At 43.5% G+C, this 16,956-nt stretch overlaps 2 protein-coding genes across 2 annotated transcripts; both read left to right on the top strand.

Annotated features, from left to right (window-relative positions):
• The first annotated feature begins 140 nt into the window (after positions 1-140).
• creb3l3l (cAMP responsive element binding protein 3-like 3 like) lies at positions 141-5,336 on the top strand. The gene is made up of 10 exons (XM_012832194.3): positions 141-266; positions 1,180-1,371; positions 1,893-2,241; positions 2,350-2,447; positions 2,566-2,658; positions 2,836-2,942; positions 3,196-3,264; positions 3,384-3,468; positions 3,692-3,785; positions 3,909-5,336. The coding sequence occupies exons 2-10, from the start codon at positions 1,231-1,233 to the stop codon at positions 4,253-4,255; spliced, it is 1,383 nt and encodes a 460-aa protein (XP_012687648.2). The 5' UTR covers positions 141-266; positions 1,180-1,230; the 3' UTR covers positions 4,256-5,336.
• Positions 5,337-7,672: 2,336 nt separating this feature from the next.
• gadd45ga (growth arrest and DNA-damage-inducible, gamma a) lies at positions 7,673-9,184 on the top strand. The gene is made up of 4 exons (XM_012832197.3): positions 7,673-7,795; positions 7,906-8,007; positions 8,112-8,322; positions 8,443-9,184. Exons 1-4 carry the CDS (start codon positions 7,746-7,748, stop codon positions 8,554-8,556), a joined length of 477 nt encoding a protein of 158 aa, XP_012687651.1. The 5' UTR covers positions 7,673-7,745; the 3' UTR covers positions 8,557-9,184.
• The last annotated feature ends 7,772 nt before the right edge of the window (positions 9,185-16,956 follow it).

The following is a 16,956-nucleotide window of genomic DNA, read 5'->3' as shown; positions in this document are numbered from 1 at the left end:
GTATGTTTTGCCAAACGCTGGTGAAGTAAGATCAATAGCTAGATATTTTAGCCCGCTTCAGTCAACTGAACCTATGTTTCCCAGAAAGCATTTCGAAGACGTTGAGTACGGTGAGTCGCCATTGCAGTACGTGATGACGCATTTTTTGTCTTGTTGGAGGGTGATTTCATCAGGAAGGCAAGACACCCGCTACTGTGGTTAGCTATATTCATGTGATTCCGACTTACGTTAGTGCTAGCAGCCATACAGCACCCGCAACAACAAGGGTAAGATGATTCATGAATTCCAAATGTATGTGCTGTCAACACATTATAATCTACCACGCAAGTCCAACACTCAACCATACTAGCCTTTTAATGTAACGTTACATAGCTAATCGGCATAACTGTTAAACATTAATCTAATATTAGCACTGTTAATGTCAGCTAGCCTTGGGAGTCAAAATAGAAACAACGTCCGCTAGATAAATGTAATTGGCAATTACTTGGTCTAACATAACAGCTTGACATTTTTGCTGAACACCACTATGCACCACCTTTGGCATATTTATGTTTTTCTCTAAGGTTCTGAAGTTAGCCATCTAGCTATTCAGGCGCATAGCATTCTACTGTCTTGAGGAAATGACAGCCAGATAACATGCTCGCTGTTTTTGTGGTATTCGTCTGACGAGCTAACGTTTGCTTTCTGACATGAATGCGTTACATACATCTGTACAAAGCCTGGCCGATGTCGGTAAACTCCTGCTATAGGAAACATGTCTAATTTAGCCAGTTACAACGTAACCTAAGGTTAGCTGCATGTATTTTGACAAGGGTTACGCGGGTTACACGCCCACATCTCCTCGTTTTTCTTTTGATTTCGATCTCTCTAAATAAAATAATGAATGCAAGTGTCCATCTTTTTGCACATTTTAATTCTGGTATGTGTACACGGCTGGTCTGAATTTCATACTGTAAGTGTACTGCCGATGTGGCATCCTGTTTTCTTTGTTATGTTAGTGCTTGCGTCATGTGATATTTGTAATGGGTGGGGATACCATTAGTTTTATGACAGGGTGGCAGGGGACCCACGCGTTTAATCCGATCCTGTCAGATTCGCGCATTTGTGGATTTTTGTAATGTTGTCAGCCTATTATCCTCTGTTACCTTATTAATAATGCCTTTTGTTTCCCGTAAACAGCATTTCAGGGTCCGTGGTCCCTGTTGACATACGGTGAAATTGTCGTTTACAATGTCTCTTCCCGACGATTTGCCGGAGATGGATGGACAAGACTTGCTTGGTCTCCTGTTTGAAGACCAAGACGTTGGGCCCCATGACCCGTTATTTTCTGACGGGGATAAGCTTATTGACGACTGGCTGTCTGAACAAGATGTGAGTCTCTCTTGGGAAATCTTACGTCTTACACATCTTACACGCAATTGATTTAATACATGTAATATATCATATTTTTTCATATCATATCTCAAGCTGATACAACTGAATGCCCACTAATTACAGTTAATTAGAGTAATTACAGATAGCTTCTCAAGTAATTACATTAGACCTTTATGTGTTCAGTAACAACAGCTTGTTGGATGGGTTTTAAGAAATGCAGTCTCGACGTCATTGCAGTTTTCAAAGCAAAGGGGTGTGCCTGGGAGAAATTAATGGAGTGTCGGTCTGACTGTCGGTCTGATTGTCTACATGGGTGTAGTTTGGCAGTTGAGACTGAAATGACGTGTACATACACACAGTGTGTATGATAGTAATTAAATGATGATCATGAGCAAAGAGTGAGAGGCCATTATTTCAGAGCTCCCAGTCTCATGCTTTCACATACGCCAAGGCTCAGTAAGGTTGGCCTTCACTCTGTACTGACGAGCTCTCGGTCGGTGGCGTGTCTTCCGTTTCAGGTGCTAAATGGCATGGACACAGAAGACTTCCTCAGCAGCCTGCTGGGTGAGGAGGTGATGGCTGACACTTCCTCCTGCCTCTCGCACTCCCCCCGTGGCAGCGACAGCGGCATCTCCGACGACAGTGGCGGTGGCGCTGCCAACTTCCACTGCCAAAGCCCCCAAAGCAGCGATACGGAGCTGGCCCACAGCCCCGTCGGCATGGACTCCTCTCCCGAAGGGCTGCCCGAAGGCCCCGAGGTTCTGGCCATCCAGTCCGATCACAGTTACTCTCTCCTGCAGAACGATGGCAACGCACTTGAGAGTGTCCGGTCCGAAAGACCCGACTGTGATGTCTTCATCGACCTCGGTAAAGCCAACGAAAATTGTCTGGCGCGAATAGTCTCACTAGTGAGTGTCTTTGACCTGGGTTGCAATATGAACTTTTATTTATTTATTTGTATTTATTTTTTTCCAGATGACTTGGAGGAGACCATGATGGAAGATTGTTCTGATGAGCTCCCTTGCTCTCTCACAATAGAGGATTCGGTGCATCAGAGCAACACACCAGAGCAGGTATACTGAAGTTAATTATACACCACAAAAAAACATGCCTTAGGAATAATGCTGGATTTTCAGTCTTGTGTCTGCTTCAAAAAGATCTCTCACTGAAATATTTCCATGGAACCTTTAGTTCCAATTCAAGGATCTCGTTCTTACTGATGAAGAGAGGAGGCTTCTTGCCAAAGAAGGAGCTACGCTACCAACTCACATGCCTCTCACAAAGGTAATTAGCCTTTTTTAATTTCATTTTATGGCTTTGTAGTGTTGTGCTCCTTGCTGAAAGAAAGTCAGTAAGGCCAAGGGACCCCCTGGGATGCTCTTTCTCAGCATTAAGACTAATCTGGGAAAGGATGGATACAGAATTTTGTACAACACCGATGCAATTTTTTTTTTTTTTAAGGCTGAGGAGCGAACACTGAAACGTGTGAGACGAAAGATCCGTAACAAGCAGTCCGCCCAGGAGAGCCGCAAGAAGAAGAAAACCTACGTGGATGGTCTCGAGAACAGGTCAGAATGTGGGAGGTGGAGAAGTGTCTGTGTCATAAGAAATAACTGCGGTAGGAATATTGTAAACTCGACAGATGAAAGACTATTGGCTGCTCACTCCTAGTGAGTGAAGCATACTGCCACTTCCACATTGCAAACATTTTGGCAGCTGCCAGTCCTGCCTCAGGACTTGTGAATAAATCAGAATATGGGACATTCAGACTTAAACGTGGTAGAGTTTGAAATCTCTTTGTATTGTGTTCCATTTGTGTAGGGTTGCTGTGTGCACTGCTCATAATCAGGAACTGCAGAAGAAGGTCCAGCTCTTGCAGAAGCAAAACATGTAAGGCAACCAAAAGCCACTTTGACCTCCAGAAGTATCTTCTATCACCAGCTGGTCATGTTTACAAATTTGTTTTTATTTGCCGTTTATGTTTTATTTTCTCGTGGTTTTCTTTATAGGTCCTTAATTGAACAGCTCAAGAAACTCCAGGCCATCGTGAAAATATCTACGATGAAGACCACCACAACCAGCACCTGTATTATGGTAAGTTCAGCGGGTAGAAATCTGACTTTTGTAAGTGTCATTTACATGTATTCACTTCAGGTTTAGCACCTACCGTTAATCCCTACAGGACGAAACAGATTTAGCCCTATTGTTAGTTCCTGGAGATTTTAAGTTAGTTAGTTCCTGATCAGTTTTTGTATTAATAATATAGGTCCATATGTATGTTGTCACTCTGTTATTAATCATGTTCTTCTGTCTACAGGTATTCCTGCTGTCCTTCTGTTTGATTATATTCCCATCTGTCAATCCATTTGGCAGCAGTCAACAGAAGGGAGAACTGTATGCCCAATCACAAGGTTAGTCACACAACTGATTCTGTATCACTGCTGTAATCTAATGATCCTGTATGGGAGTCATAGCCATCCCCGATCGGACTTGCAGATCCTACTCACTTACACTTTACTTCCAATTTTCCGCAGTGGTGTCGAGGAACCTCCGCTCCTACGTGGGGAAGCTGGACGAGGAGCCGGCGGCGGTGGTAGCCACGGCGGTGGAGAACACCATGTTCTCCAGTCTCAACCAGACACCGGGCGTTCAGAGGGTGGAGCAGCCGGACTCTGAGACAGCCGCCAACAGCAACTCGTCATCGGATTTCCCCAATGCCGCGCAACAGGACCTGAAGCCTAGCAGCAACCTGGCCCCCGAGGGCCACTGGGATACCGCTGCCCCACCCGTTGTCTACGAAGGAAGCAAAGCCAAGGAGAACTGGATCGACCCCAAACCCACTTCTGTCATCCTACAGCAACATCGCTCTGATGAGATGTAGGCTTTAAAGGGATTCTTTTTATTTTTTAATTCAGGGACAATTTTCTCTGAAGGGCCCCATAAAAGACCCTTATCTTGACCTCTGTCCTTGGTGTCATATAGGGCAACTTGTGCAATCCATGTTTTTTGTAAGCCTTGATATATTGGTTATAAATGTAATTGATTGTCGGGAGTATTCTCCAAAGATAATGAATTTAGGAGATTTCATACAGGGCCCTTCAAATTATATATTATTTTTTGTTGTCTACTTTTTTTAAATTTTAGAAAGTGTACGTTGTGCTGGCCAGTATAACAGCACTTTGTGCTTGTATGTTGCTACTGATCTTTGACAGCACTTTCTTTATGCACCTTTAAAGCTACTTTGTATGTAATAGGCTATGTCATGCAATGTCATGTCTGGCAAGGAGAAATTCAAGTTTGTCCCTTAGTGCTCATTAATGATCAGTCCTGGGCTGTAGAACCATGCGCTCCTCTAATGTAAAAGCCATTGCAGGACATTTGGCCATTAGTCATATTCACTTCCCTTGTAACAAGGGTGTCCATGCTTCTAGTATTTCTTCACGTCACTTAACCTGCCTAGATGTTTGCAGACGCCACCGGATTGAGTTGCTCTTAAATAAGAAAGGACTGTTTTACTTTCCATTCTTGGATCTATATTTTCCTCTGAAAATATTGTTTCTGTTCTTACATTTAGATTTTATTTTTGCTTACTTGATTTTGTTTTGTTTTGCTGTAAATGTGATTTTGCAGCCCTTTGTGCTAACATTACATTGGCTTGTAATCAACTTTTTTGAAATGGTTGTGGGTTTGGGAGTATCTGGTATTTGTTATATTGGTTCCTGAAAATGTAATGACCTGCTTTGTCAGTGATGCATTTAGTCATCTTTTTTATTTTATGCTTTTTATTTGTTTCTGTAAAGATGCAAAGTTATGGGTCTTTAATTTTACTACCTATTCATAATAATTTATCTAAATGTTATTGTTATAAAGTAGCACTGATGTATCCTAGCGTATAATGTGAATGTGTACTTCTTCAGATCGTGTTACTGAACAATAAATTAAAATGAATGTTTTATTAAAAAGGTCTTAAAGCTTCATACATTATGTCGTTGTTGTTTTGTGTTGTGTGTCGACCTGGCCGGGTTGACGTGCAGTGTTTACCTTTTAAGAGTTCTGTTTTCACTGGGTTGACAAGGGTACCATGTGTCGGACTTGTCCACCAGGGTGTGCTGCAGAACCAAAGTGATCGAATATCAGTACTATCTTTGGGTGTGTGATGAGTTTATTGGTTTAACTAGGTGGATGTAAACAATGTAGCTTACAAACTGCCAGAAAATAGCTTGACAGACTTTTCATAAGGCAGAAAATAATTTTAGTAGGCCTTAAAAACCAACTTCATATTGTTCCCATTGGATGAATTTAATGTAGTGTCTTACCTGTTACTTGTTGACAGTGGGACTCTAACCGTGCTTTCTTAGTATCATAGCCACTATAGTTTTCTCTGATGTTCTTCTGATGAATGTAGTCAGTATATAGTCATGCCAAACCTGAAATAGTTGGTATACTTTGAAATCTCGATGTATTGTGGGATTTCAAATCTATACATGTTTTGGGGAAATGGGTGATTCATTTGGTGATTAGAGCTTAGTAAATGTGCACATTTCTCACAGTATTTTCACCTCTTGGTAGGTTACAACTTATTTTATGAACTTACATAGTTGTCTACTTGTTTCATAACTAGTTGTATCTGCTCTGCTCTACTGTACTGTATGTACTTCAGTTAATGTTGTTTATTTCTATTTTGGCCTTGGGTTTATTATATATTTAACACTGGGTTTAAAATTATTTCAGAGAAATTGCCACCACATTCAGTAACATGTATAGATACACAGAAATTTAGATTTTTGCATATGTGGGAACCATAGATGATGGGTAATTCCAGAACAAAACCATTGGACCCTGTCACTGATTTTTTGTTTTTTTTGGGGGGGGGGGATCCAGAGCTAATCATAACCTATGATGTCATCTAGACGTTCTAGCGTTCTAGTAGCCCACAGGATGCGTTCTCCTTGGGTGTGGAGCTGTGTTGCACGGTGGACAAAGGGACATGAAGCACATAGGACTGTGTATCACCTCGCGTACTTTGTGTTGTGATGCTCACTGATAACCAACAGATGGCGCCATTGACTTTCTATTGGGATGACTAGATTACCTTCAGAGGGTGGGTACACCTCTGTCAACACCTCTGTAACACAAGGCAGTTTGTTTATTAATGTTCAAAGTCTGTATTAGTCTAATCATACTAACGTAATTGCTATCACAAATCAGTTTCTAAAATAATTCTGTGAACAATCATCATGCAATACTCGACTATAATCTACCAGCAGGTGGCGATGCCAGCAAGCCTGTAGTGGAGATGGTTCAAGACCGAGACAACCTTTTTATGTGCAACAGCCACTTGAAGTCTGCACAAAGATGAATGCAATATTTGCTTAATACCCCAAGATGATCTCAAGTGTGTTATGGGTAGACAATCAAAGGTGGACTTTTTAAGCATTTATGAAAAAAATGTGAGTGCCCAAATATCAATTTGTAATCAAGTTATAATTTGGCTAATTAATCTTATTTGGAGAAATCTAGAAGTTACTCTGAGTTTTTAAAGCCGGCCATCAGAATAGCCATCAGAAAAGCAGCTAAAGAAAGGGGAGTTGTTTGCTGACAGAACAAAAGAAGCGTCCCCTGCAATAACCAAGCTCGCGCGTGCCTCTTTTGTGAGGCGCTTTCAGATCACAGCAGAAGGCAGGTGGGGCACGCGCTCATTGTAGGGGGTTGGGGGTTGTTTCCTGCAGTCAGTCGACACACGCCACAAGACTTGGTGAATTAGGGGGATGTCTTTACAAATGCAAATACGCGACGTGTGTCAAGCAAAAGCAGGAATATTTAGATTTAACTAGTTCAGCAAGTGCAAACACAAAAATAGCGTATCTGAAATATGGAATTGAAATGTTGCAAATATGCCTATGCAGCGCGTTATAGGTTTCGCAGATGACATTCGTTGTCTATTTTCATACAGGCATACATGACAAAAATAGCCTATTATCACATTATGACTGCAAGTGCAGGCCTTTTATGACTGACCACATGAGTAGCCCATTCAAAGTAGCCTTAGAAGCATCTTCCAGGGCAGCCTATAGTGAAAACTCACTGACAACATTTTGACTTTTGCAGTAACACATTTATTGTGAAAAAGCACCCCAGATTGCCGTAATCCTCCCACGTGGGGTGTTTACAGGCAGAACAGTGATGTAGTGGTGAGGATCGGAGCATGAGCCAATCAGCGACGACGATCGTGGGAGAGCCGCCCCACTGCCGAGAAACTGCGCTGACCCAGTATTTAAGTGCTGGATACCCTATCCATCCTAACTTCAGTGAGAGCGCACTCAGTGAACGAACTACGTCCTAAACCTTTGTGGATATTTCACTATTCAATCATGACTCTTGAGGAAATTCACGGACAAGAGAACTCAGAAACAACCGACAGGTAAGGCACTTGTTTCCAGGCATTAGTTTAGAACACAACACTATAAACTGAACGTGTTTGTTGCGGAGAAGCTTACAATAGATGCCTAACGTTATTCTCTTTTTTAACAGAATGCATGTCATCGGTACTGCTTTGGAAGAGCTGCTCGTTTCGGCGAAGACACAAGACTGCTTGACAGTTGGGGTATACGAATCAGCAAAAGTCATGAATGTGTAAGTAAAGCAGCCACTGTATTTCGCGAACCATTTCAGAAAATACCTTAAATGAGAGGCTTATTTGAATCAGTTTCTAACAAAGTCTCATTGTCATTCAACAGTGATCCAGACAGTGTGGCGTTCTGCGTGCTAGCGACTGACGAGGAGTACAAATGCGACATTGCTCTCCAGATCCACTTCACTCTCATCCAGTCTTTTTGCTTTGACAACGACATCAACATCGTCAGGGTAAACGACATCGAGAGCCTTGCCGGTATTGTTGGCACTGACGAGTCAGAGGAACCCAAAGACGCTCACTGTATTCTTGTAACGGTAAGCTTTGGCACCGCTTCAATTGCTTGTCTAACCTACCATGCCATTTATGTTGAAGCTATTTGTAGATTAAATTCGTGTTTGGCTCGTGCTAATTCCCTTGCTCTTTTTTTTTTGCAGAGCCCCGATGTGGACTCATGGAAAGATCCTGCTTTGGACAAACTTCGACTGTTCTGCGAAGAGAGCCGCGGTGTCTATGACTGGGTGCCAACCATCGTCCTCCCCGAGCGCTGAACAGGGTCACTTCTCAACGCTTTTGCAACAAAGAGAAGGAACCTATTCAGGATCACCGAGCGTGGAGTTATCTCTCTGAAAGCGGAGGATGCAAACTGCACCTGCAGATTTCGGGGACTCTCTCTCTCTCTCTCTGAAAAGCCGAGCTGGCAGTGACAGATGAAGATGGACTGGATGGGTGCAGGAAAGTTCTGTTAAAGTCGATGAGGAGTTGACTGGGTCGAGATGGACTTATGTGGCGGATACAGTACGTGTCTCTTACACCCTCCACACATGCAGTCGTGGATGGATAAGATGGAGATGGAGATGGAGATGAAACGTCAAAACTGGAATGTGAATAGATGGACCGTGATATGAACTGTCCTAAAGAAGGGAGACAAGGAATTAACTGGACTGATGCATGAGTGAACCTAAAATGGAATGGTGGACTTTATGTAATGGGAAGTTTCTGATCGAAACAATGGCATTAGCTTCCCCTGGCAATGAAGAACGTTGTGTCTGGATGGACACTGAGAAATCATTGTTATGCTAAATAATGGATTTTTTTTTACAGTAAAAAAAAAAAAATGCCATGACATTGTAAAACGACTTGCAAACATGAATAAATATTTTAAAAGTTTATTCATTATCTCCTGTGTCAGTTGCCTATGTGGTATGTCATTTAATTCCTGAATAATGGGATGTCATGCAGAAGAGAATCCTCCATTTGCTCAGTGATGCCAGGCTAGTGAGATATGAGACTGCACTGTAGGCAAATTTTGCAGAAAGAATGACAAGCTGTAAGCAAGCATGCTCCTGAGACCTCGTGGAAGAACAGTTGCGACATAGTTGTAGTTAGGCCCTACATCTCTCTCTCTCTCTTTCTCTCTCTCCTCTCTCTCTCACTTACTCCCCTCTTTCAGACACATGCTCTGACCTTTTTACCACTCAGTACCAGCTGCTCAGTGCAAAGCAACCTCTTGGTGCAACGCCTTATTGCACAGTTCACTGGGGACTGCAGACGCGACTCCCCCTATGCAAATACGACAGGCTTTGTTTGGACACGTGTGCTGAAACCCTCTGAACCAGACTTGCAGAGCAGAGTCTGATTGCAGGGACCCATGCTGGGTGGCACATCGTACAGAGGAAGCACTAATCTAAAGGTCAGGTGCACCCAGAGTAAATGCCAGCTCTAACAGGTTGTGCGTAGATTGGATAAAAGTTCTCAGAAGAAGAGTGAGATGACTTAACTTCACACACACACACCCACACACATACACACACACACACACACACACACACACACACACACACATCGAGAGAGATTGAGATCTTTCTCTGCCCACTCTACAGTTAAACGTCACTTGCAGGGCTTAGGGTAATCACAGTCTTTTTTCTGTAACCACGCAGATGAGTGTACACACACATACACACACACACACACACACTGCACACGTGTGCAGATCAAAGGAGCCGGGGGTCAGGCCAGAGAGAGGCCATTTGCAAGAAAGCAGGAGGGCAGAGGCTGTGGAATTCCCCAGCGTCATTCAGCCTCAAGCAGTCAGAGCCACCCACATGACAAGCATTACAGGAGTGAGCAGAGGCCTCTGTGTGTGTGTGTGTGTGTGTGTGTGTGTGTGTGTGTGTGTGTGTGTGTGTGTGTGTGTGTGTGTGTGTGTGTGTGTGTGTGTGTGCATTACAGGAACGAGCAGAGGCCTCCTGCCATGTCCTGCTCACTCCAACGGCAGTTTAAGGAACATGGGCGGGTGAGGTGGGGAGCAAGCCCCTCATTACAGACCTCCTTTGTCAGACGGTACTTTTTCAGGTCAGGGACAACACCAGTCTTCTGTTCAAAACACACCCAGCACCTGGGAAACACACTCAGTTTCGTGTGTTTAAAACACTCTCAGCACCTGGGGCAACCTGTTTGTCCTGGCAATAGACACGCAACATAATATAATTCTGTATTTGCATGAATCTACCACTCCATGGGACCAGAGTGACCTATAGAATGGCTTTGCCTTTTCTCATGGATGAGGCCTCAAAAATGGCAAAAAATGGAGGTGAGGACGGCTGTGTGTAGACCTATATCTATTTACGAGTTCACAAGTGTGAACGTGCTAATGAGCATACAACCATATGTGTTCAAAGCCTCCATCGACTGCTAACTTCACACAAATGAAACTAGACACAAAGATCACATGCAGAGAGTCAGACATGTTGTCTGAATGATTGTGGTTTACACGTGTGTACGTGTGTCTGAGTGAGACTTCAGGAAGTCATATGGCTGTCAGGTTGCACAGCTCAATGAGGTAATGTCTTTCCGGTCCAGTTAGGCAGTGTGATGTGATTGTCACACTAATGTCAAATAACAGATATCAGTATAAAATACAGCTGTAATATTGCACATTAAATAGTTATAAAATGACCAAATATAAAACCTTTTTTCTTCCAAATCAATGTAATTCCTTCATTGTCACTTGTTTGTGTTTGTGTCACCCAGTGTTTTCTTTAATGCTGCCCTTTCATCTGTACGCAGCAGCTGCATTTTACGACAACACCAAGACAAAGAGACAAAACCGAAAAAAAAGAAGTTGCAGGTGGAAGACAGAAGAAAATAGTAAAGACTGCAGCACCACGCCTCTGTGGTGGTGTTCTGCTGTTGCAGCGTGACTTCAGGCATGACAGAGGCACCCAAAAGCACCTGCCAAACACACATGACTGCAGTCAGACGGCACAGAAAACGAAACACCTCCCATGCTGTGGCATGATTTTTAAAAAACAAAACATTTCCATTGATTCTGCCATAAATCTGCATCATTTTCAGATTTAGACTTGTATTCTGTATCATTGTGTCAGATTCACGAGAGGTACTGAACGCCACCCTGCAGTTGTCTCTGAGATGGGTGTTGACTCGAGCCCATAGGAGGGTCAGATGGGACAGTGTGTACCGCCTGTCACCTGGGAAGATTAATGCCATGGCCTCATCTGCCAGTGCAGCCTGCCCGGGGGGCCTGCCTCTTGCTCCAGTATGGTATGGGCTTCCTGAACTGTCTCTCCATGCAAGGGCCTCAGCTTCCAAAGGCTCCCATGACCTTGTCAACAATATTTATATTTATTCTGTAGTTTTGAATAGTTGTCAGTGTGTTGCAAAAAAAATTGCACTGTTTGATTTGACAATTGTTGTGGCCAACAGTTGATGTTTGATTTTGCATTGAAATTCCCAGCGTGCATTAAAGTTTTATGTTGAACATTTTTTGCAAACCTGAGACCTGTGTGAACGAGGCCACCGACTGCTTACCCACTGCCTTACTCTTGTTTTGCAGTACGCATAGCCGGCCTGAGAAAGGAATTCTTGGTCAGGGATCCGGTCTTGTCCATTTATGTAACCTGTAATGAGATGAGCGGAGGCTGAGCTAGCGCTCCCAGAATAGCGCCTGGAGAAGCAATGCCGAACATTTGCAGTCAGCCCGACACCTCATGGTATGGGTACAGCACTTGGCCCTGGTCTGGGTGGGGGACTCAAGGATAACCAGGAATATTTATCCGAGGAATGTTATCAGTGAACCATTTTAGTCTGTTGTAGGATGTGGTTTAAAATACCATTGACCCAGCAGCATAACAGGGTGAACTGATCGACCTCTAGGTACCGGGTCATGTATGTTTAAAATGCTACTATTTATTGGCTGGTATCAGCCAGTCAGCCAGTGCCTCAATTGGCCATTGGCTGAGCTGCCTTCCACGCATATTTTTCAAAATGGTGCAATGCCTCAAAATGGTTGACCCATCTTGCAGAGTCTTGCTAAGGAGGAGGAAAAATCCAGCACTCTCCTTTCAGAAATGTGGCCGCCTCTACTTTTGGTGCCATCAGGGACACTCGACAAACTCTTTCCACTCGCACCCGTGTTCGTCCTACAATGAAGTGACATCACAGAGCTAGCGTGGAGAGGAAGCGTGCCAGCCATCACAAGGCCTGCGATGTGAGCAGCATGCGGCCACGCATTCTCCAGATATTTGGCAGCTCCTTGTGCATTCTTCGCTGACTCTAGTGTTAGGGATGGCCTAATAGGGGCTGGCGATGGGTAATGCCTAGCAACGTAGCAGAAATGCCTGGCATCTTAGCGCTCTCCCAAACAGACCCTCACATAGAAGGGGGTGTGAAATCACAAGGACCTATGTATGGCAGTCCAGTGAATACCTAACAAAGACTTCATCTTCAAAAACACCCATCCTTAAAAAGTTCCAGGACTTTAATGTGTTTTGTCTGGTGCTTGATAAGTTATAAATCTAGTCTAGTCTAACAAAAATGAAATGTCAGTTATCAATGTACATATTTATACTGAGATGTTTCACCCTTTGTCCAAAAATAGATAGATAGACATAGTTTCTCAACTTTGGTATTTGTATTTTCATTTGACAATATTCTTGTTTATGGTAAAACAATGCTACAACCATTGCAATGTGATCTGGCGATGCCTTCATAGCACAAAACACACAGAACGACTTGCACTGGCTTGTCAAATATGCAAAACAACTTCATTCAAATGACATTTGTAATTGCAGCAAAACACATTTATGAAGTCATTCCTTTGTTTGGGGTGCAAGTTATGAGAAGAATAAAAATAGAAATGCATAAGCTCATTCATCATGTGAGACAATGAGTAACTACGGTGATGTGGTATTATGACAAGGAATGTAAACATGTCTGCAGCTAAAGCACACATTCTTCTGTGTATTAAGAACCTAATGGCCAAACGTTATTGGAGTGTGCCGTTGAAGAACACACATATAGTTAAGGCTCGAGCTGATGCAATTTTCTCTGGCAAAGTGTACACTGTCTATTTCACAAGATCACATCATATCTGCCCTGGAAAAACATTGGGGGTCCCTAGCAACAAGGAATCTACTTCACTGTTTTTTTTTTTTCTCTCTCTCTCATTCTCTACCCCACTACGACTACTACTACTACAACTACACTTCTCCCCTCCTACAGGAAATCAAAACAGCCCCTGTGTTTTCCGAGCGGAGCTCTGCCATTGCTGGAAAACAAAAGTAAGCCCTTTTTGTTTTGGTGATGCTCCTTAATCTGTGTGGATGAGCCGGGCAAGAGGGAGGGGCTGCGGCCTGAGCGATGGGGGAGCCTCGGCCAATGGGAAGCGGGGACTCCCTCAACAAGATCAAACACGGGCTTGTTGCTGGTGGTAACAGGATTGCCATTGGCTCGGCAGGGCGCTGCACTCACAGCCCCGGTATCCTGGAGAGTGGGTATTTTGAACACAGTTATTATTATGTTTATCAAAACCTAACGTACTTGATTAACCTTGTTTTTCCCTTTTGCCGTCAAAGAGGGTGCCCTTGAGCGAGCTTTTGAGAACCACAGTGTCACATAAGCCCCATTTATACTTGATGCTTTTCCGGGGCTGCTTACCATGTGCTTTTATCCCAGTAACATAACAACAACAAAAATTTAAGCAATACAGAGAAACCAGCCTTTTGGGGGCAGGGGGGGGGCAGGGCAGGGCAGCCCAGTTATATTTCTATATATTTTCATGTGTAAATAACATGTTTATAAATATATGTGGGAATACAGTATCCCACTTTCCTCATTACACCATATTGTTACATATTTCACCTCATTCCCATCCCGTGCACTGTAAGTCAATGAGGATAGCAAAAACCAAGCTGAATATCCCACAACAAATGTGTCTATACCACTACCAATATACCACTACATTTGCAGTTAACACTTCCTTTAAATCATTATTTGTTTGAAATTTGTATGTGACATAATTGTGCTTTAACAAAGTGATGCACCCTGACACGGGTGGCACATCACTTCACAGCAAAGGTTCTTTTTGCAGGTGTTAGCGATGCAGTGCATGTTTTGGTTCCTTCAGTGGGAGGTGTCTTCCCAGAACTCTGTTGTTGCTTTGGAGACTGGCCTGAAACTTCTACCAATCAGAAGTGTTCATCTTATTCAGCCCTTATCGTGCTCCCAATACTCTGTTGTACTCCAACAAAAGATCATTGTTGACATGAGGTGATTTTTTTATCTCTGTGCTCCAGGAAGAAAACACTACCGGACTGATGATGGCTTACCAGAATCTGTTAGTGTGATATGATATCTCCGGTAACCATAAAATGTTGTGTCCTTTCCCGTGTACTCATTGGCAAGTGCCAAGAATGTCCTGCCTCAATTCTCACAGGGAGCTATTAAGATGTGTTTACAACAGTTATCCCTTTCAATCAACCCATGTGTGCTTAACATCATAAATGAATGCATATGGATTACAGTAAAAAGCTTCACAGCGTATTAGTGTGCAGCCTGATAACTTGCTTTGGACAATGAAACGTGACAACAGCATTTATAACCCATTGTGATACTAATCAATGCTAATATAAAAAACGAATACTTCAAACAGTAAAAGCTCTGTGTGCGTGCAGAACCCGTGAGCCATAACTGAGCTTGTTATCTCCCACGGCTTCACGGGAGCAGGTGTGGACAACCCAGGGTGCACATGCTGCCTGGTTGTGTAAACAGTTCAGTGTGTGTGTGTGTGTGTTTCTGTGTGTGTGTGTGTGTGTTTCTGTGTGTGTGTGTGTGTGTGTGTGTGTGTGTGTGTGTGTGTGTGTGTGTGTGTTTCTGTGTGTGTGTGTGTGTGTTTCTGTGTGTGTGTGTGTGTTTCTGTGTGTGTGTGTGTGTGTGTGTGAGTGTGTGTGTGTGTGTGTGTGTGTGTGTGTGTGTGTGTGTATATGCGTGAGGTGTGTAAATGCAGACACAGAGGTTCGGCTCTCGTACACACAGGATGCAGCTGCTTTTGTGTCACAGAAAAAGCAAGAAGCCACCAGCCTGCCAGAGCACCCTGGAGAAACCGAAAAGAAAAGAAAAAAAAAACCTGCTCATCTCACAGTCTCACGGGGGGAATGAACGAGTGAGAGAAAGAATGAAAGAGAGACAGAATCAAATACTCTGAGCAGCCAAGAGAGCCTGCAACGAAATAAACAAATAGTCGGATGAAATTACATTTTTGGTGCGTTGCATGGGGGCGTAGAAATGCATTTAAAACATTTTGGACTGCACATCCACCCCCCCCACCCAACACACATTACAGTGCATTGAGGGCGTTCTTCGCTGCTTTCATTGGGAAAGAGAGAGAGACACAGTTGAGCGAGGGATAGAGAAGACTAGAGAGAGAACACGAGGGAGGCACACACAAGCGTGTGTTTGTGTTTGTCTCCGTGCTCCAGAGCTGCAGTGGGCCGTCTGGAGGCTGTGGCTGCCCGGAGGAGTGCAGGGAGGCAGGGATGCGTCAGTGAGGCCAGAGGCCTGGGCGAATGAGAGCCGGGCAGGGGCTGCAGCCCACACGGCTCCTCCAGCACAAGGCCCCCTGCTTCAGCTTCAGCTCCGGCTGCAGCTGCTCTGATTTGCAGGGGGCTTTTAGAGGGCAGTGTGTCAGGTTGTTTTCTCTGCACCACATACCATACACACACACACACACACACACACACACACACACACACACACACACACACACACACACAGTCCACCCTACTCTCTCTCTCTCTTTCTATCTCTGAATGTCTACATCCCTCACCACATATGCTTTCAATACCCCGTCTACCGATATTTATTTGACTTCAGTCTACTGGTATTATCATGACTCTGAACCCCTAATTGCTCCTGATGTGCAGTGTGCCATCAGTGTAAATGTAAAAATGTGTATACATCCTTGTAAGTCGCTTTGGATAAAAGCGTCTGCTAAATGACTAAATGTAAATGTAAATGTAATCTCTCTCTCTGTCTTGTGTGCAGAGTTTGACCGAAATGTGGGCAACATCTTTATTACTACTCTATATAGTCTTTGAGTCTGTTGTTATGGTTACATTTCAGGGAGAGGTTTCTGTCTCTGTCATTTCCTGTCTATTGTCTCAGTGTCTTATCTTCTTTCTCATTTTCTCTGTCAATTTGACTGGCTCTCTCTTAAACAACATACTTCCATCTATTTAGCAGATTATGGCCTTCAACCAGACAGCAAGGGATTTGCTTTTATGTGTCCATGTTCTCTCATTCTTTTATGTGTCCATGTTCTCTCGTTCTTTTATGTGTCCATGTTCTCTCGTTCTTTTATGTGTCCATGTTCTCTCGTTCTTTTATGTGCCCATGTTCTCTCATTCGTTTTCAGATCATCCCATGCTGAACTACTTAAATTACTTTAAATAAAATGTGTCAAATAAAATACTGAACAACAAGGGAGTGAGGCAATGCACAATAGATCATGAAATGAACGGCAAATTTAAACATCCCTAACTTCATGGCATAAAATAAATGCGCTGCTGAAAGATCAGTTGGCTGTGGTCTTTGTGATGTCTGCATTTTTCTTTCTCACTTTGAAAAGGGGAAGGGAGGTACTCGTCTAGGGT

The sequence above is a fragment of the Clupea harengus genome, chromosome 18, assembly GCF_900700415.2.
Source record: "Clupea harengus chromosome 18, Ch_v2.0.2, whole genome shotgun sequence".
Classification (NCBI taxonomy): Eukaryota; Metazoa; Chordata; class Actinopteri; order Clupeiformes; family Clupeidae; genus Clupea; species Clupea harengus.
This window is presented reverse-complemented; position numbering and strand designations above follow the sequence as displayed.

Excerpts from the sequence above, each read along its gene's own strand:
- creb3l3l (XM_012832194.3), top strand. The coding sequence starts at position 1,231 with ATGTCTCTTCCCGACGATTTGCCGGAGATGGATGGACAAGACTTGCTT. Across the intron at positions 1,372-1,892 it reads ACTGGCTGTCTGAACAAGAT|GTGCTAAATGGCATGGACAC; the intron begins GTGAGTCTCTCT and ends CTTCCGTTTCAG. Across the intron at positions 2,943-3,195 it reads GTGGATGGTCTCGAGAACAG|GGTTGCTGTGTGCACTGCTC; the intron begins GTCAGAATGTGG and ends CCATTTGTGTAG.
- gadd45ga (XM_012832197.3), top strand. The coding sequence starts at position 7,746 with ATGACTCTTGAGGAAATTCACGGACAAGAGAACTCAGAAACAACCGAC. Across the intron at positions 7,796-7,905 it reads AACTCAGAAACAACCGACAG|AATGCATGTCATCGGTACTG; the intron begins GTAAGGCACTTG and ends CTTTTTTAACAG. Across the intron at positions 8,008-8,111 it reads TCAGCAAAAGTCATGAATGT|TGATCCAGACAGTGTGGCGT; the intron begins GTAAGTAAAGCA and ends GTCATTCAACAG.